Source organism: Chrysemys picta, chromosome 7 (genome assembly GCF_011386835.1).
Source record: "Chrysemys picta bellii isolate R12L10 chromosome 7, ASM1138683v2, whole genome shotgun sequence".
Lineage (NCBI taxonomy): Eukaryota > Metazoa > Chordata > Testudines > Emydidae > Chrysemys > Chrysemys picta.
The window spans coordinates 84430188-84449126 of NC_088797.1; the positions used below are offsets into that span (position 1 = coordinate 84430188).

At 42.0% G+C, this 18939-nt stretch overlaps 1 protein-coding gene across 8 annotated transcripts in view; it reads left to right on the forward strand.

Annotated features, from left to right (window-relative positions):
* Positions 1-18939, forward strand: part of MYPN (myopalladin) — a 128419-nt gene that overhangs the window by 56308 nt on the left and 53172 nt on the right. For 7 of the 8 annotated variants that reach the window (XM_008163057.3, XM_065553448.1, XM_065553446.1 and 4 more), the window contains 3 exons: positions 2580-2755; positions 5767-5818; positions 9861-9975. In XM_008163057.3, the coding sequence (XP_008161279.1) occupies positions 2580-2755; positions 5767-5818; positions 9861-9975 (343 nt within the window). Of the gene's footprint in view, positions 1-2579; positions 2756-5766; positions 5819-9860; positions 9976-16292; positions 16431-18939 lie in introns of those variants that run through there. The other variant, XM_042856959.2, reaches the window with a different exon arrangement.

Below are 18939 nucleotides of genomic sequence, written 5' to 3' on the forward strand. Positions count from 1 at the left end.
AGAGCCCGCACCCCTGCTTCAGCAGTTCGGGTGGCTTTTTTTTTTTTTTTGCTTGGGGCAGCAAAAATGGTAGAGATGGCCCTGCCTCCCGCCCTCCAAATCCTTCAGTCCCATCCCCCACCCTGCAACCCCCTCCTGCACTCCAAAACCCTTGTCCCCAGCCCCACCCCAGTGCCCACACTCCCAGTCCAGGGCCCGGACCCCTTTCCACACCCTAACCCCCTGCCTCAACCCACAGCCCCCTCCCACACACCAAATCCCTCGGTCCCACCCTCCAGCCTAGACCCCCGTCCTGCACCTCCAACTCCTCATCCGCGGCCCCACCCCAAAGCCCACACCCCCAGCTCAGAGCCCGGATCCCCTTCCACAGCCTAAACCCCTGCCTCAACCCACAGCCCTCTCACACACACCAAATCCCTCAGCCCCACCCCCAGGTCTGAGCCCCCTCCCATACACCAATCCCCTCATCCCCAGCCCCGCCCCAGAGCCTGCACCCCCAGCCAGAGCCCTCACCCCCCCCCCCCCACACCCCAACCCTCTGCCCCAGCCCTGAACCCCCTCCCACACTCCAAACCCCTTGGACCCACCCCCACCACATGAATTTTGTTATTGACACATCACCTTCATACTGGTCACATAACAAAATTTATTCCACGCATGAACGTTAAAAATTAGAGGGAACATTGATGCCTGAACAGCGGTCCCCTAGCATTCTGTTAGCTTTTTTGACTGCCACTGCACACTGAGTGGATATTTTCTGGGAATTATGTTATTTGACAATCAAATGTATTTGAAAAAAATCAGAATTCACAGAATAATATCCACTGAATACTTTATTCAACCAGTCTTAATTATTTCTTTGAGTTAATTAGAAAAAAGGCAGAAAACAGAAAATAAAACTATTGCTTGTAAGAAACAGTATTGCATATATGTGGAAACAGTTGGGCTGGATAAACTGGACAAACCTCAAAAGGTTTATAGTTCAGAATTAGTTTAATTCAATATCTAAAAACAGATGCTTCTGCACTTTGCCCAGAACTTTTAATTCCTGACTTCAATATACCATAGTACCTTTCCTTTTCCCCACCCTCCATCAATCTGAGTTTTGCTTTGGAGTGAAACCCAGCTGCTTTTTACCTTCTTCCATCATTCCCTCCACATCATTAAGGGGCAGCAGGATGGCCTCCTCTCTCCTCCTGCTTGTTTGCGTAAGGGTGAGCTGATAGGCAATCTCAGCACCAATCTCATGGAGCTGCCCTCTGAGATGCTGCTTTTACAACAAAATCTAGACATGCTCCTTTCTTTCCTGCATCTTCTACAGCATTGGCTCTTTGAAATGCAAAGAGATTTGATATCTCTAAGTGCCTAACAAAATGTTGTGAAATCCCTGTTTTCACATGAGAAATAGGATTTTGGATTTCAGGTTCAGGCCCAGTGTAATCTGTGCCATCTAAATGAGTGTTAAAAGGCAAATGTAGCAACAGGACCCAGAGAAGAATTTAGGGTCCAGCTGCCTGAATGGCCATCTGCCCCTGAGAAGACTTGTCCATGGAGATGTCTTATAATGTGGTAGAAAACTTCTTTTCCTTGGGACGTAAACATTAACTTTATATATGTAATGATCAAGTGGTCACAAACATGCAGCAACACATGACAATGTAAGGAGTCATGTTAGATTAAATTCCAGTCCTTTTCTTTACTTTGTTCCAAGCTGAACATGACATTTTACAGGGATGAAGTTTAAGAGAAATTTCTATATCAGGAATTTATACCAGGCAAGTACAGAATGATCTGAACTAAAACACCGGATCTGAACACTCCCAAACTTTGGATGAGTTCAGATCTGGATCTGGACTTTATGGGTTGGGCCTTGTTGTGCAGGAAAGGCAGATGAGACACCACCATCTCTTGGACTTTCATAACTGCATTGATCTTTTTAAAAAGTTGTTAAACACATGTACCAGAAACATGGATACCAAATTCAAAAAACAAGGAAGAATAACAATCGTTACTACTGTATAGTGATCCAGTCAATCTTTCCAATCCCCAGGCCACACATAACAGACATCAGAAAGGTATGCTATTTGAATGATAAGATACTTACGTAAACAAGCTAGTGAAATGGAGTCAATCAAGAGATGCTTGAAAGTGTTATAAGTTTGAGATTAGATTTTTCTATAATATGTCCAAAAAATTAATGTACGTTTGTATATATAATGTTTTTGAAGTAAATCTAATGTAACTCATATGATGTAATGAGAAACTGAAGCTGAATTCAAATTATGACTCTATTCTCTTCCCCTATCATGTTATCGGTGAGATCCCTGTATCTGGAAAAATACCACATTGTTGTCTGAAATAAACTAATATGTTCATAGGTATAAGTACTGTATAGATTGTAGCTCTATTGTTTGTTGTAATTATGTGTTCCAAAAACAATCAACTGTTTATTCTTTCAACTGCCAGTTTAATTTGCCTAAGGTATCTCTCTGCTTAGGACAATAAGCCATCTGTTTTGTTGTTAAACAGCCTCTGGTTGTCACGTTTTTGTTATGATTAACTGTAATCTTGCCTTGCAGGTGGTACTGTGAAGGAAAGGAGCTTGAAAACTCACCAGACATTCACATTATCCAGTCAGGAGATCTGCACTCATTGATTATAGTTGAAGCTTTTGAAGAAGACACCGGACGTTATTCTTGCTTTGCTTCAAACATCTATGGGACAGACTCAACTTCTGCAGAGATATACATAGAAGGTAACATTACAAATCTTTGCAAAATGAAACTGATCATAAATCTTTAAAAATAGAAATATGTGTTTTATATACTAGCACTAAATTTACTGGTTTGCTGCACAGCTGACTAGCGGAAAGTCAACAATTCCAGTCTATTAATACATTTTATCATTTTCTCTCTGAAAGTTCTTTTATATAGGTATTCTTATTGCTCTTTAAATACATTTTTACTAAGCCTTGAGCCTGTAACGAACTCAGATCCAAGACCTCTTGCATTTCTCATTGTAAGATCAGGGACTAAAAGTGCTAAGATTGTGATACCTCTCTATAGTTCTTTTCTGTAGCTCCACTAGAAAAAAGAAAACTCACCTAAGTGTCTAATTCCCCATCAATCTGTTTTTCTTGCACTTGTTGCACAAACATTTGAGGAATATGATAGTTCTGGCAATAATTATTATTTCAACATGGAAAACTGAAATATAGCCTGAGATTCACCTGTTATCCCCAACCTGTAGCTGTATACAAACAAGTCCAACACATACTTTGATCCTTATATCTGCATATAATATGTACTGTAAATGAAACTGAATGTATTTGTTTTCTCAGATTTAAGGCTCTTTCTCTCATATTTTCCATCCTTATGTTCCAAAAACAACCCATTTAGCTAAAAGTGGTTTCTGTCTATCACGGCTGGGTTTTTACACTGGCCCCATTATCATAGTAGCCAGAGTGCCTCCCAAATTTTAAAAGAAATTCAGAGGATCTTGGTTTCTCTCTCTCTTTCCTCTAAGCAGAAGGATGTTTATTTTATATTTTTGTTAAGAGTGTGTGTTTATTGTGAGTTATATGACCTAACTTAGTTTGGCACTATTCCCCTCCTAACTGGTCAGTAGCTGTTGGTGCCAAAAACTATTAACTGGCTAAACACTGGCTGTAACACTACTACCGAGAATAAAGAATTCTCAGTACTAGGTAACTCTTATATTTTAGCTCATGTAGGGCAAAATTACCTTCTACACTTTTCCATTTACACTTTTGCTTGGTTTTGGATAAAAATGGGAAAACAAAATAAAATTGTGCAAAAATAATGCAGTTTAATATTTGTGGTTGCACGGGAGAGAACAGGCAGGCCTGCAACCAAGCAGACAGTGACCCTTTATTGGGTTCTGATTGGTTAAAGATGTCTCACCTTGGGATCTACATCTTTGTGTAGCTAGAATGAGGGTCACCTAACTAGAGCCTTTTAATTGTTTATGGGAATGAAGAGGAACCTCTTTGTTGCATCTGTAAATTTAATTGCTCTTCAGTTGATTCAGGCCCTGAATTAACAAAGGACTCTTATAAGCTTAGTTTCTTTTTAATGGCTCATCCCAACGCTTTTCTCAACTCTGTCCTAAGGGTCAAAGGCAAAGTTTAAGCCTTGTTACCCCAATTTCATTTATGATTTCAGTCTCATAAAATGTAATAGAATAAAAACATTATTCAATTTTTTCAGTCATTTTAACTGTAAACATATATTTCCAACAGTGTAGTCTCTTATTTTTATATAATGGAAAGACAGTTTTCAAGTTTTCAGTTATTTATCTTACTACTACAAATAAACTGCCTGCATGGCATATTGATGACCTAGCAAGTTTTATAACTAATCCTGTCATGACATTATTTTATGGTTAGTCAGTTTCCACGGGTTGTTCTTAAGCAACATCTAATTCTGTGCAACCTTCAGATACTCTTTGTTAATTTAAATTGTTTATGGATTTCATGCAAATGACCATAAAAGACAAATTTAAGCAGCCAGACAACCTTCTCCTGACTTAGGAAAAAGCTAATAGGAAATCATTACATTTTTTAAAATTGCTCTGGAATGGGAATATTGATTTTAATATACGTTTTGTTATCTATGTGGAGTAAAGTTTTTCCTTGTATCTATTTGATTCCAAAATTCAAAATTTAAATTGTAAGAGTGTTTATAGGATATATATATATGTACCTTCTACTTGGTTTGGCAATATAATATTACATTGCCAAACCTAGCAAAACCTGCTGTGGTTCCATTTTCTATGTATTTTGTACATACTACTGTATTTAGGGTCAAATTTGTGAGATCCTTACTCTTGCTAATGAGTATCTTACACCATGACCACTCCCATTAAACTCAATGAGACTGTTTGTTGAGGAAGGTACTACTCAATATAAAGGTATCACAAACCATCCTTTCATGATATTCTCTCTCTCTCTGTTTCTGCAATTTGCCAATGAAGAGACAAATCATGAGAAGTGCTGAATACCTGCAACGCCCACTTAAAACAATGGGAGTTGTGGGTACTCAGCAGGTGCTTACTACCTCTCCAGATTTGGGCCACAATCTGCTTTTATAAAAGACAACTGGAATTGGATAGGAGACACTGCTAAGTGAAGACATTCACTACTAGGTACCTCAAAGAAAAAAAAACAGATTCTGACCACAGGGAAAGCAGAGTCAGATATTGTCTTGAATACCAGGCCACTGGCAAATGAAGCTATGATTTCTCTTACCAAAACAGCGCTGAACGGGCAGTGGCTGGAGGAGGAACCAATAACCCAAAGAATACCAGATGTGGTTACAGGTCCCTGATGTTTTTGTGATAGTAATACCAAATGTCTAAGTATAAGCGCTTATTTGACCACACAATACTTCCAAAGACATATGCCAAAGAGCATAGAACAGTCAAAAGATTTAGATATTAGTGACATTTTAAGGAGGAATTGTGGGGCATCCAGCCAGACAGTCACTTTAGATTATGTTTTTCTCACTTGAATCCATACCATTTCAAATCTGTATTGGCCCAAGATTTATCATTAGTAGTGTTGCTTTTAATTCAGTATACTGCATTACTTCATTTTTAGTGCACATAATCTTTTGGTTTGTTTTAACTTTATAATCCTAATTTTAAAAGTCTATATAAGAAATCCTAATATTGGAGGTTTGCATACTTACTAGACAAATTGCTGAAAATTTAGATTCCATGTGAAATGTTTTTGCCCTTCCATAGGTGCCTCCTCTTCTGAATCTGAAGGTGAAATTAGCACAGAAGAAATGGATCAGTAAGTGTTGCTTGCGTTAAGATATTCCAAAAATTGTACTGTAAAAAAAAAAGTAGGTGTGTGATTAAGTTTTTAAAATATGTTTAACCTCTAAAATATAAAATGGGAGAATTTGTGGTTGTTTAAGTGAGCAGTTTCCCTTCTTCAAAGTGGTAGGTGCACAGATCCTCAGTGTGGGTCACCACCTGTTTTTAACCATAAAGTACAGAATCAAAAGTTGACTGGATGCTTGACAAGAGACTACCCCCCACCTTCCAGGGACTCCCCTCAGTTTCAAGATGCTTCCAAAGCTAGCTCCTCTGGACTTTGAAACAAAAAAACCAATCTCTCGTTCTGCATCAGCACCTTGCAAAAATAATACTCAACAAGAAATATTTAACTACTGCAGAGAACTGTAACCGTAAGTTTAAAAGATCTCCCTCCTATCCCTTCAAAGAAGGGGAAAATTGTCAGATAAACAACCACAAATTCTCCAATTCTAAGTCCATAGATCTTCAGTGTCTGATTTTCTCAACAGTGACAAAATTTCTAGGGAAGGAACAAAATAATGTCACTGAGAGAAAGGATTCCTCTAATCTATGAAATCACTGCAGCATGCAAGACTTGCCAATCAACATCTGCATCAGCTGAATACTGAGTATTTCTTGTAAAACTTGGTAAATGTATAAAGGGATGACCATGTTGTAGCTTTACAGATTTTATCATAAGACACCTCCCTTTCTCATTTCATGATGCCGCCACCACCACTTGTACTAAGTGAGCTCTGGTGCCCATTGGAGGTTTGAATTGTTTTGCTCTGTATGCGTCAGCAATGCACCAGCATATCCACTGTGAGATTGATTATTCTGATGCCTTAGTACTTTTTTTTTTTTGATGAAATAAGACCAGTAAGGCAGTTTTTCTTATGCAGTTCTTTTCAGACAAAATTTTAAAGCTCTCCTTACATTCAGCTAATGCCATAGCTTCTCCTTTGGATGAGACGGATGTGGACAAAAAGAAGGCAATGAGATCTCTTGTACTTAATGAAAAATCAAATCTACTTTTGGAATAAAGATGGGATCCATTTTCAAAACCATCTTATCTTTGTGAAACTTGCAGCAGGATGGATCAACTGACAAAGCTCCCTACTCTGACACCCTTCTTGCCAAAGTGATAGCGATCAAAAAGGTCATTTTGACAGTCAAGTAATACAATGAAACTGATTTCATAGGCTCAAAGGGCGCCTGCATTTAAGGTATCGAGCAGCACAATGTTCAAATCCCAAGACAAAGCTCTCTGCGCCTTAGGGAGATGCAATAGCTGAACTACTGTAATGAAGCACTGAGATTGTTGAAGATGACTCTTTCAGAAATTTACTATATATCTATGCTGTTGCAACATTTGGATCAGTGACTGAGTCACTTCAGCGGGCCCCTCCTTGGATGGGACTCAGATGTTGCCCAGGAAGGGGTATACCTATATCCTCTTCTGCCTGCGAGGGTTCATTATAAAGTAAAATTATGAACATAAGCTAAAATTATGACTGAAATGTGTTTATCAGACTAGTCTGGGGAGTGGGTAAACCTGTTCCTCAAAGACAAAGGACAAGCTGATGCCTCTAGCCAGGTGTCATCAAAGTTGATTGGCAGTCACTTGTCAAGAGGCCATTCTTTGGCAATGAAGAGGGACAGGAATAGGTTAAGCTGCATTTTAAAAAACAACATGGAACCTCTTTCACCACAAGACTCCGTGTCTCCGTCCTTACAGTGGGAAGGAACTTTATCTAGGAATAACTCCAGGAAAATGCAGGAACTCTGCTGAATTAGTGAGGCATTATGTCCAGTGTTGGAATTTGCATTGCAGGAAGATTTGTTTCTCCCCTTTCAGACTTAGCCTTGGTCCATTTGTTTTTGCAGTAGTCCTGCCTTCTGTACTTAGAGGAGTAGTCATGAAAAGGATATGTAGACCGTAATAAAACCAGCTATTCCTTTTCCCAGATTTGGAGTTAAGAGCGTTCTGTAAGGTCTTTTTTAATTTATCGGAGGATTCCACCATCATTTTGTCAAACGACTCCCCACATAAGCAACTTCCTGAATATTTTGAAGCTCCTAACATGATTTCAGCCTGTATATTCCTTTCCAGGCTTGTAATGAGAAGTGCCATCTGGTCACCACACCAGAGGCCAAGGTATGTGCTGAAAACATCAAAGCATCCCTGGTTGCATCAACTTTGAATGCTGAAACCACTGAGATTTTCTTTAACTCCAAACCTAACTGCAATGATTTCTTAGCCTTTTTTGGCAGTTTGGCTGCCAAATTGTCAGTCAAAGCCAGTACTGCTCTTGCAAAATGTATTGCTGCAGCAGAAGACCATAGAGAGGAACATGTAGCCTCAAATGACTCAGGCTGGCTTGGTTCATGAATCTTCCTCGAATTTTAGAATTGACATGAAGCTAGAGCCGAGCAAATAATTGATTTTTCAGCTTGGTAACTAAACCAACTTTTTTGTTTGTTTGTTTAGTTTCTGCTTTGGGTGTTTTTTAAACCCTCTATTTCTGTTGTTCTTGTTTGTTTTTTAAATAAGTCTAGCTGAATTTCAAAATGAAATGTCATTTCAAAACAAAAAGTCAAAACATTTTGTTTCCAAAATGTTGAAATAAAACATTCAGACTTTTTTTTTTAAATCATTTGTTTTGGCTGAAACTATTAACTGAATTTGACCAATCAACTGCATTTTTTTGGCAAATAAAATTATTTGAAAAATTTTGCTCTGCTTTACCAAAAGCCCTACATGAAATCAGGAGAGTTCCACCAGTCTTCAAGTTTCATAATGAAAGTTATGCACAGCACTAGCAATGGCTTTTCTAAGGGTCTCATTCCTAACAGTTCTTCTCTTTTGCAAGATTATTAGAGGATGCCTCCAGGTCTGTCAACTATTTTCCTGCTCTTAAAGAGATGGGAAAACATCACCTGATTGTTGTCTCCAGCTTGCTTGCTTCAGTTAGATTTTGAAGCCATGTACTGCAGTCCTGTATTTCTTGGTAAAGAGAATGCTGCTCTGAGTTAGTAGCTAGATGTCCTCAAAGAACAGGCTTATGTTGGATTAGATGTAGGATAACCAGAATTTCCTTTTCTTGCTACTTAGCTTCCATGTCATCACATGAACTTGAATACTCTATATTTAAAGGAAATGAATACTACATCATCTGCTAAAAACGTAACTCTCACCTTTGCAAATGAGAAACCAATGTTTCCTGAAGCTGTATACTCAGTTTGCAGCAGTGTTTTTTCAGACTCTTGAGACTGGCTTCCCTGGGAAGGTTCTGATACCTTCCAGAGGAGGCGCACATATGGCCCAAAGAAAATGAAAAAGAAGACTGTTTGTTTTAATCATTTTTACTTAGCACTACAAAATAAAACAGAACCAGCTATCATATTCAGCTGAATTATAAATGGAAATGACATAGCAGAAATTAAAAAAAAAAATACATGTATAAAATGTGCTACCAAAATTCTTAGTATTTTTGTCAAAGTGAAGCTATTCCTGCTGTTCTTTTTTAAGAACCAGATTATTTATTCTGTGTCATAGTAGACAACAACATTTCTGTTAGACTCTGAGGGCCAGATCCTCACATGTGCCTAAGGAGCATTGAGTACAATTGAGGAAGGAATGTTATGCATCCCTTGTTCCTAAAGTTGGGTCTGTGCTGGTCCAATCCCCCACTATTGACTGGAGCAGTTTTAGAGTCACAAAACTGGTTAATCCATGCTGGTTTTTATAATATACTGCAAAACTAAATCAGCCACCTGAGTAGTATATGGCAAACTTATGCAGCAAAATTATTAGCTCCACATATATATTCCCACGTGAATTGACTTTATCACATTGATTTAGATGAGACCTAAAGTTAATATTAAAATGAAGTTTTTATAGTATTGTAATACTGTGTATATTATGGGAGCCTAGTTAATCAGAGAGAACATCTATGCAATACTATCCTCTACTCATAAGAGCACACAAGCTCATTTTTAGAAAAAAATTTGTTTGTTTAAATATTTCACAGAGTCCAGAAACCAACTGACATCTCTTTGAATGCACCATCTCCTGCTACTAACACTACAACCACTCATCAAGAGACACCAAAGGTGCCATCTACTGTGGGTCAGCCAGTTTATCAGGTACAGGAAATAATATTCTATATGATCTATTTAAGAAAAATCTTTTTTTAAAATATACATCTTATACAGCTCAATTTTTACACATGATGTGCCTGTCTGATAGACTTATAGCTCTGAACCTCATGATGATACATGGTTGCATGCACACATAGATGTCATGACTGCTAACCATATAACATATGGCAGAGTGAGTGGAGCCTCTTGCTCCCAGAGCATAGGCATCGGAAGCGCCGGGAAAGTGGTGGGTTTCGGAGCCAGAGCCCAAACGTCTAAACAGCCTTTTTTAGCTCCATAACGCGAGACCGAGTCTGTAGACCTGGGGTCTGAGATTTGCTGTCATGGGTTTTTAAATGCAGCATAGCCATACCCTATGACTATGAGGCAGTGAGCAAAAGGAGCAGCTGCACCATCTCAGCCAGTAGAGGGAATCCATGCACACTCTACCAGGTCAGACATTCCATGTAGTAAAGGGCAGTTGCATATGTAGGTCAGTTCATTAGCGTCTTCACATTACAGACTGATTTGTTCACATTCAGTAGTGACAGACATAGCATGTAATGTAGCCTCTTTTTTCCTGATGGGACTCATTGCAATTAATTTTAATTCAGTGCACCTGCTATGATTTGTGTTAAAGTGGTTTCTATAATTATTTTATATTTTAATATTCCTGTTTAGAGTTTTCTAATTTATCTTAGCTTATAATTCTTCTCCTTTGTGAAGGAAGGCAGAATATTTGCCTTTAAGAGTAAACTATTTCCCTCTGTAAAGGAAACCGCTAGCCATAAGCAGATATGACTGAATTCTTGATGAGCAACTTCCTTAAAATGTTATGTTGAAGCCTATTTGCCTACTCTTTGCCAAGAGTGTAAATGAGCTATTTATTTGCCTGGACTTTACTGTACATATAGTTAGTGGTGTATTGTATTGTACCTATATAATATTTAGGAAAGGTATGAAATACATTGGCAAAAATTATTTGTACAACAAATTTTTACTATATTTTATGGCTTGATGGGCTAACAAAATAGTGCACCAAATTCAGCTCTCACTTATATTAGGGTATAGTTGAATTATCTCCTTTAAAGCAGAGTTACTGTGGATGTACACTACTGTAACTGAGAGCTGAATTTCTTCCAAGAAGTTAAATGAAAATAATGGCAATTACACAATGGAATTGTGGTAGCAATAGCACAAATTAAAGATATCCATTTAACTGGACATCTTAGGTCCATTAGGAAGGAGTAAAATGGATAATAGCAAAGGTGTTAGACACAGTAGGTACAAGCCCTCCTTTGTTAAATTCTCTACACCTTAATTATCTTTTCCATTTTCTTATGTGAAATCATATAGATGAGGCATGCTCTCAAGAGACAAAGTGCTGTCTATCAGTTCTGATTGACAAGGGAACAGGCGTTTCATTCTGTGACACTATACCAGTACAGAGAGGAGGATGTTTCTAAGGATATTCAAACTAGTTTTCACTCACCCATCTTTTCTTGGAAAATAATCTCTTACCATTCCCCCCCCCTCCCCATGGATTCTCAGGACTTAATTGCTCATCAGCTTTTTTCTCCTACAGACTTTGAGGGCCACATTTTCAGAAGTGGCCTTTCATTTTGTACTTTTATACTTACATTAAACAAAAATTGAGTAGTTAGGTGTGCAACTGTCCAGTTTGCAAACAAAATGCAGAAATTGTGCTCCCATGGTTGCATACACAATTTACTTCAGCAAAATTAGAGGCCATCTGAAAATGTGCTATCAAAATAAGATTAGCTTGTGATTTCTGTAAGTCATTTTCACCTCAGAGGCTCAGTTTAGTTAACCAAAGGTTCTCCATCATAGTTATTAGCACATCTCACTTACAAAAACTGAAAGGTTTATACATCTGCATAAGAAATCTGTATATAGTATCAAGTTACTGTGAAACAAATAGCCATCTTGGGCCAGATTTGGGCACTCAAAGATGCAGGTAGTTTCCAGGTGGGATTTACAAAAGCCCACCTAATGCCTACTTGTAACTTTAAGCACTTGAATACCTTTAAAAATCTGGCCCCTTATGTACAAAAAACCTCTCTGTGATGCTTTCCAGGGATACCCAGGGTGGTGAGGCCCCTAACTACCACCTGCCCTTAGTATGAGGATGTCTTGTCAGCTCCCTGATTCTTGCTCTCCTTGTTAGCAATAGGCACACATTAACCCTCAAGGCCTCCAAGCCTCCCTCAGGCCTGCTCAGCCCACAATCCACTGAATACTCCCTGAACTTATAGATTCTCTACTCTGAAAGGAAGAGTACACATCAGCTTACTAGCTGTGACTCAGGATCACCACTCTGCTTAACACATAGTATTTAGATATATTTATAGTGAAAACAAGATTACATTTATTATCAAAGAACAAAGATTCAAATTATAGTAAGTAAAAATATTGGAAACAAATGGGTACATATAAAACAAAATCATAACATGCTTTCTAGAGCCTAAACTTAACTCATAAGACATTCCTTAGTCTCATATAGTATGGCTTACCCCAAATCCTTTTCCCAGTGTTTTCAACCAGGATGGCTGAGATCTTCCTTTCATAAGATCAAGCACATTGGCATTTTCTCTGCCCAGACTGAAGGATGCCCAGTGTACCTCTATACCCCTAGTTACACCCCTAAAAGTTCATTATCTTTACTTGTAAACAGGATAACCTCGCTGTTGTTTTTTCCTCCAGCATTCGCAATCTATTCATTAGCATTTGAATTAATATGCAAGTAGACTTCCATTGTAAAATACACAATACACAATGGTCAGCCAGGGAGATAAATTTCTTCCATCTCCTGCCTGGAGAAGTCTGACTCATTGCATGCTAGCTCTGTGTGACCTGCCTTTACCTACAAGACCTTAAGGACATAATGTTCAGTATATGTACATAACTGATTACACATTATCTGCAGATACATTTCACAATAATTATGATGACGAATGTGACACATGCTTTCAGTAGAGACCTTACATGACCCTTTTTGGTGAACCCAAGGGATGCCTCTAACCCTATGTTCCCCTGTGCCCTCTCTGCCAGTGGCCATCAAGTGGTCCTTGGGTCACACTCCTCACTCTTAAATTCTGATGAACTAAAAATCTTGAGGGAGTTCTGATTGTACTACCCTGGGGATCCTGCTATATTGATCAGCCCTCTATCAGACATTTTCAAGATATCAGTCAACACAGATTTTAGATGCCTATATAAAAATGGTAAATTTCTCCATTTCCTGGAATTAAGCTGGTAACTTCAAACCTGATGCTAAATCACTGAACTAATGGGAATTTGCTGTTGACTTCAACTAGAACAGGATTGATCCTTTGCGTGAACCCAGTTTTGACAGCATTGCCTGGGGCATGCAAGCAAGTCCATCAGTTGTCTAAACAGAAAAAGTCATCAGTTTCAGTTTTGTTGGCTTATAAGAAACTGCTTTTGAAATTTGAAAGCCTCCTCTCGCCAGTGAAACTGAAAATTTAATTATATTGATTTTGAGCTATTTCTGCTCCCCCAGAAAGGAATTATGTAACAAGCTCTGGTCATCAAGTTATGCAATGTAAATTAGAAAAACCCTGCCAGCAGCATGATATTTTCATTTTGATTCCACTCACCCATCTGAGTAAGGTCAGTGGGGAGGTATTTCACCTCTGTAAATCTGTTTGCTTTGGCAGATGAAGGTCACATGTATGATTTAAATTTCTAAGAATTAACACCCCCTAAGTATTTTATAAATCGGAATGCTCATTTAAAAAGAGCCTACCTCTCAGGCAGCCTACATGGATTTGCTTTGCTGAAGTACCCATGGCAGATACAATGCGTGTAATGAAAAATTCAGTCTCCCTTTCTAGGGTTAACATAGTAAAACAACTCTTTTTAAAAAGTTTAATGGTATACAGGCAACAGCATATCCAGGAAGATTACTATCATTATCAGTCTTCTACAGAGCAACTTCTGTTCTCCAGTTTAAATATCCTGGTCTGGATCCTCAACCCCATTGTTTCTCATGCCACATTCTAGGTAATGCCATGAAAGAACTCATGACTGTAAAACTAAACAGGCTTTTTATTATGAAAATTATTTACAGAAATGCAACTGTAGCTATCATTTTAGTCATGTGCACACAAACTGGCTTCCTTGTACCTAGGGTTGCCAAATTTCTATTTGCAGAAAACCTAATGCCCTTGCCACATCCCCTGCCATGCCCCTTCTCTGAGGCCCTGCGCCCCAGTCACTCCATCGTCCCTCCCTCCATCACTCGCTCTCCCCCACCCTCGCTCATTTTCACATGACTGGGGCAGGGGGTTGGGGTGCGAGAGCTCCAACTGGGGATGCAGGCTCTGGGGTGGGGCCGGCGATGAGGGGTTTGGAGTGCAGGAGGGGGCTCAGGGCTGGGGGTTGGGGCCAAAGTTTGGAGTCTGGGAGGGGGCTCCAGGCTGGGGCAGGATATTGGGATGTGGGAGGGGGTACAGGCTCTAGGCAGGGGGTGTGGCCTCCAAAGTGGGGCCAGAAATGAGGGGGTCAGGGTGCGGGAGGGGATTCCGGGCTGGGGCCGAGGGGTTCAGATTGCAGGAGGAGGCTCAGGGCTGGAGCAGGGGGTTGGGGCATGGGAAGGTGTTTGGGGTGTGGGCTCTGGGCAGCGCTTACCTCAGGCTCCCGGGAAGCTGCCGGCATGTCCGGCTCCTAGGCAGAGGCACGGCCAGGCGGCTCTGCAGTCTGCGCACTGCCCCTGAGTGGAAGCACCACCCCCACAGCCAGGGCCGGCTCTAGCTTGGAGCAGCAAAAAAAAGCGCCGCCCCCCTAGTCCCCCAGCCGAGCGCCACCTCCCGAGCCCCCCAGCCGAGCGCCGCCAGAACCCCCCCCAGAGCGCCACCCCCCCCGCGCCACCCCCCCGCCGAGCGCCGGAGGCCGCCCCCCGCACCGAGCGCCGCCGGAACCCCCCCTCCAGCGCCGCACCCGCGCCGCCCCCCCCGTGCCGAGCGCCGCATGCCGGAGCCTGCCCCCCCGTGCCGAGCACCGCCAGAAACCCCCCCCCCCGAGCGCTGAGCCCCGCGCTGCCCCCATGTGCTTGGGTGCCTGGTGCCTGGAGCCGGCCCTGCCCACAGCTCCCATTGGCCGGGAACCGCGGAGCCGGCACTGGGGGGAAAGGGGGAAGCAGAGCTCCCCTTGCTGCCCCTAAGCCTAGGAAACAGAGGGAGATGCCAGAAGCTTTCTGGGAGCCACGCGGAGCCAGGCAGGCACCCTGCCTGGCTCCGCTGCGGGTGGCCAAATGAACTTTTAATGGCCTGGTCAGCAGTGGAGCTGCCATGGTCCCTTTTCAACAGGCCTTCTGGTCAAAAAACAGATGCCTGACAACCCTACTCATACTTCCTCCAAATTCTTTCCTCCTGCAACTTGTGCTCTTCCTTGCAAGTTCTATGCAGTTTGCTACCCCCACTAAATCTACTTTGTGACATTCCAGTAACACAAAGCACACTTAACATAAAGCACAGCGACATAAAGCTGGTCACAATTCAGCCTGCTAAGGATTCCCCTTTTCATGCTGTTTTAAAGCCTGTGTAGCCACCTCCCTTTGTAGAACAATTTTATTAAGGAAAACCAAATGTGTTTTGCATTTCTTCGGTACACAATACCTGAATGTTTTTTCAATTTATAGTTCATTAACAAGAAATTCAGGCAAAAACGTCTCCAATTTCTTTTGTTCTTTGTTCCATTTTTACTTAGTAAAGAACCTCCGTATTTATTTGATTAGAAATCATGGGGGCTTCTTGCCTATCATACAGCCATTTTACAAGGTGGGCTGTAGTTGTAACTACAGTGAGCAATGATTTATCTACATTTATTTAATTTTGCTTCTGCTAAGTGATACAAGTAAATGGGTTGTTCAATAAGTAAAACTAAAGTCTTCAAATTTAGTAAAAGTGCTTAACAAATTTAGAAAGAAAACTCCTGGTGGAATCAGGGCCGGATTAAGGTTATGAGGGGCATAAGGCTAATGGGAGTGAAGGGCCTAAGTATGAATTACATATTGCAAAAAAAATTATGAAGTCATCAAACATTTATCTACATACATATTTACATATTATTTATGTAAAATTAACAAGCTTATTCTACTCTCACTACATTCAATTCTTCAAACAGATACTTCTGAGTAAGAGGTAGGATGAGGGATGCTACACTGTCCTTCTCTTAGGCCTCCTTCCTCCTAAGTAGTTGAGTGCTCATCTGTATGAGGATGCACACTGCAACATTCCCCATCCTGCTCACCTCTTTCAACCTTGTGCTTCTACCGTCAGCTTTCCACATGGCACAGTGCAAAGCCAAGCCCTGCAGGTGTTTCTCCCAAGCTCTGGACTCTACACCACCTCCCTATCTCACTCTGACTGCAGTCTCGGAGGCAGCCAGCTTTTATTATGTACAAGAAAACCACGCAGGTGTAAAATCCACTGAAGTAGAGGAAGTAGTAGTGGGAAAATTTAGGGTTACCATATTTCAACAATCAAAAAAGAGGACGGGAGGAGCCCCGCCCTAGCCCCGCCCCCGTCCTGTCCTAGCCCCGCCCCCTTCCTGTCCTAGCCCCGCCCCTGCCCCTTCCACTCCCTCCCACTTCCTGCCCCCTCAGAACCCCCAACCCTACCCCCCACTCCTTGTCCCCTGACTGCCCCCCAGGACTCCACCCCCTCCCTAAGCCTCCCTGCCTCTTTTCCCCTGACTGCCCCCTCCTGAGACCTTCCCCACATCCTAACTGGCCCCCTAGGACTCTACACCCTACCTGTCCCCTGACTGCCCCAACCCTTATCCACACCCCCACCCCCTGACAGCCCCCCCCAGAACTCCTGACCCATCTAAACCCCTCTGCTCCCTGTCCCCCCCCTCCTGGGACCCCTGCTCCTAACTGCCCTCCAGAACCCCACCCCCTACCTAAGCCTCCCTGTTCCTTATCCCCTAACTGCCCCTTCCTAAGACCCCTCTCCCTAACTGCCCCCCAGGACCCTACCTCCTACCTGTACCCTGACTGCCCAAAACCTTATCCACCCCCCCAGAAAGCCCCCCCCCGAACTCCCGACCCCCCCCCCCCGCTCCTTGTCCCCTGACTGCCCCCTCCTGGGACCCCTGCTCCTAACTGCCCTCCAGAACCCCACACCCTACCTAAACCTCCCTGTGCCTTGTCCCCTAACTGCCCCCTCCTGAGACACCCCCCACCTGTACCCTGACTGCCCAAAACCTTACACCCCCAACCCCCAGACAGCCCCCCCCCGAACTCCTGACCCATCCAACCCTCCCCCCTGCTCCCTGTCTCTTGACTACCCCCCACCCCCACCCCAGAACCTCCCTGCCGCTTCTCTGGCCCCCGGCCCCCTTACTGTGCTGCAGAGCAGCGCGCTCGACAGCGGAGGAGGGGAGCAGGCTCGGAGCTCCAGACTGCCGGAAGCCGAGGCCGGCCGGCGATCTGTGAATGCAGGGAGGGAGGGAGAGGAGGGGAGTGGTGTCAAGTTTCAGGAGAGAGGAGGGGGGAAGTGACGGAAGGGCTCTGGCTTTGGCTGTCGGAGCCCCGGCTGCTTTGTAAGCCGCGCGCACGCTCTGTATGTGGGGGGAGGAGGGGAAGTCCAGACATTGACAAATTCCCCCCGGACGCTATTTTTAACTCGAAAAAGCCGGACATGTCTGGGGGAATCCGGACGAATGGTAACCCTAGGAAAATTACATTAGGTGGCATTGTATTTTAGGCTGTCTTGCTCTGAAAGTGCCTCCCACAATTAGAATCATAGAACAGAATCATAGGACTGGAAGGGACCTTGAGAGGTCATCTAGTCTGGTCCCCTGCAATCATGGCAGGACTAAGTATTATCTATTCTAGAATGTGTGATCAGCAGCTCTGACATGAGGTTTTTTAAGCATGAGTTCTGTGTGCACCAGCCCCTTACTGTTTGCATTTGTTTGTTTTAAACTTTCTGAAAGAAAAAGGTAACAGCTAGAAGGGACATAGATCTTTAGGTTTCAGAGTAGCAGCCGTGTTAGTCTGTATCCGCAAAAAGAACAGGAGTACTTGTGGCACCTTAGAGACTAACAGATTTATTAGAGCATAAGCTTTCGTGGACTACAGCCCACTTCTTCGGATGAGAATATATATTGAGGAGATATATATATATATTAATATATATATATATCTCCTCAATATATGTTCCATTCTATATGCATCCGAAGAAGTGGGCTGTAGTCCACGAAAGCTTATGCTCTAATAAATCTGTTAGTCTCTAAGGTGCCACAAGTACTCCTGTTCTTTTTATAGATCTTTAGATGGTTGCCCAGTCATAATATTTAGCACTTCTGTACTACGTTAGCTCTTCAAAATCACTGTAAAAACATTAAACAAACTTAATCTAAAGCCTTTCAGATTTCGAATGACTAGGAGTTAACAAAACAGAGCTATTCCTTGTTGTGTTCTCTGCCCCCCTGAACAAAAGACTTCACTGAAAATCAGCATCTTAAAAGGACTATTAAGGATCTTTCAAAAGAACAGTCTAACCAAGGCTGCTGTAGTGACACCCTTGTTACATCAGGTCTGGTGTTTGTTTAAGACTGGTGTTCCTGTTTCATCTGTATGTGTAAATCAAGCAGACCTTGCTTATTTTTTCCTTAAACTGCTCAGAGTTTAGGGGAGGAAAGTGAATGAGATTCTGCTTATACCAGATGTGAAAAAGCAGAAGGCACCAAAATCTATTCTTGTGCAAAAATCGGTTCTCCCTGAAGTCAATAAGGCTACACAGGTGTAACTGTCAGCAGGAATTGGCCTGTGTTCTCATTCCCTCCTCAAATCACAGTCCATGCTTATCCAACATTTTCCACTTGGGAAAGAAGTTAGTTTGAGTTGGGGCAGAAAAATGAGGACTAACTTCAGCTTTATTTAACTTTAAGTTTTTGGAATGAAACTCAAAAGAAATC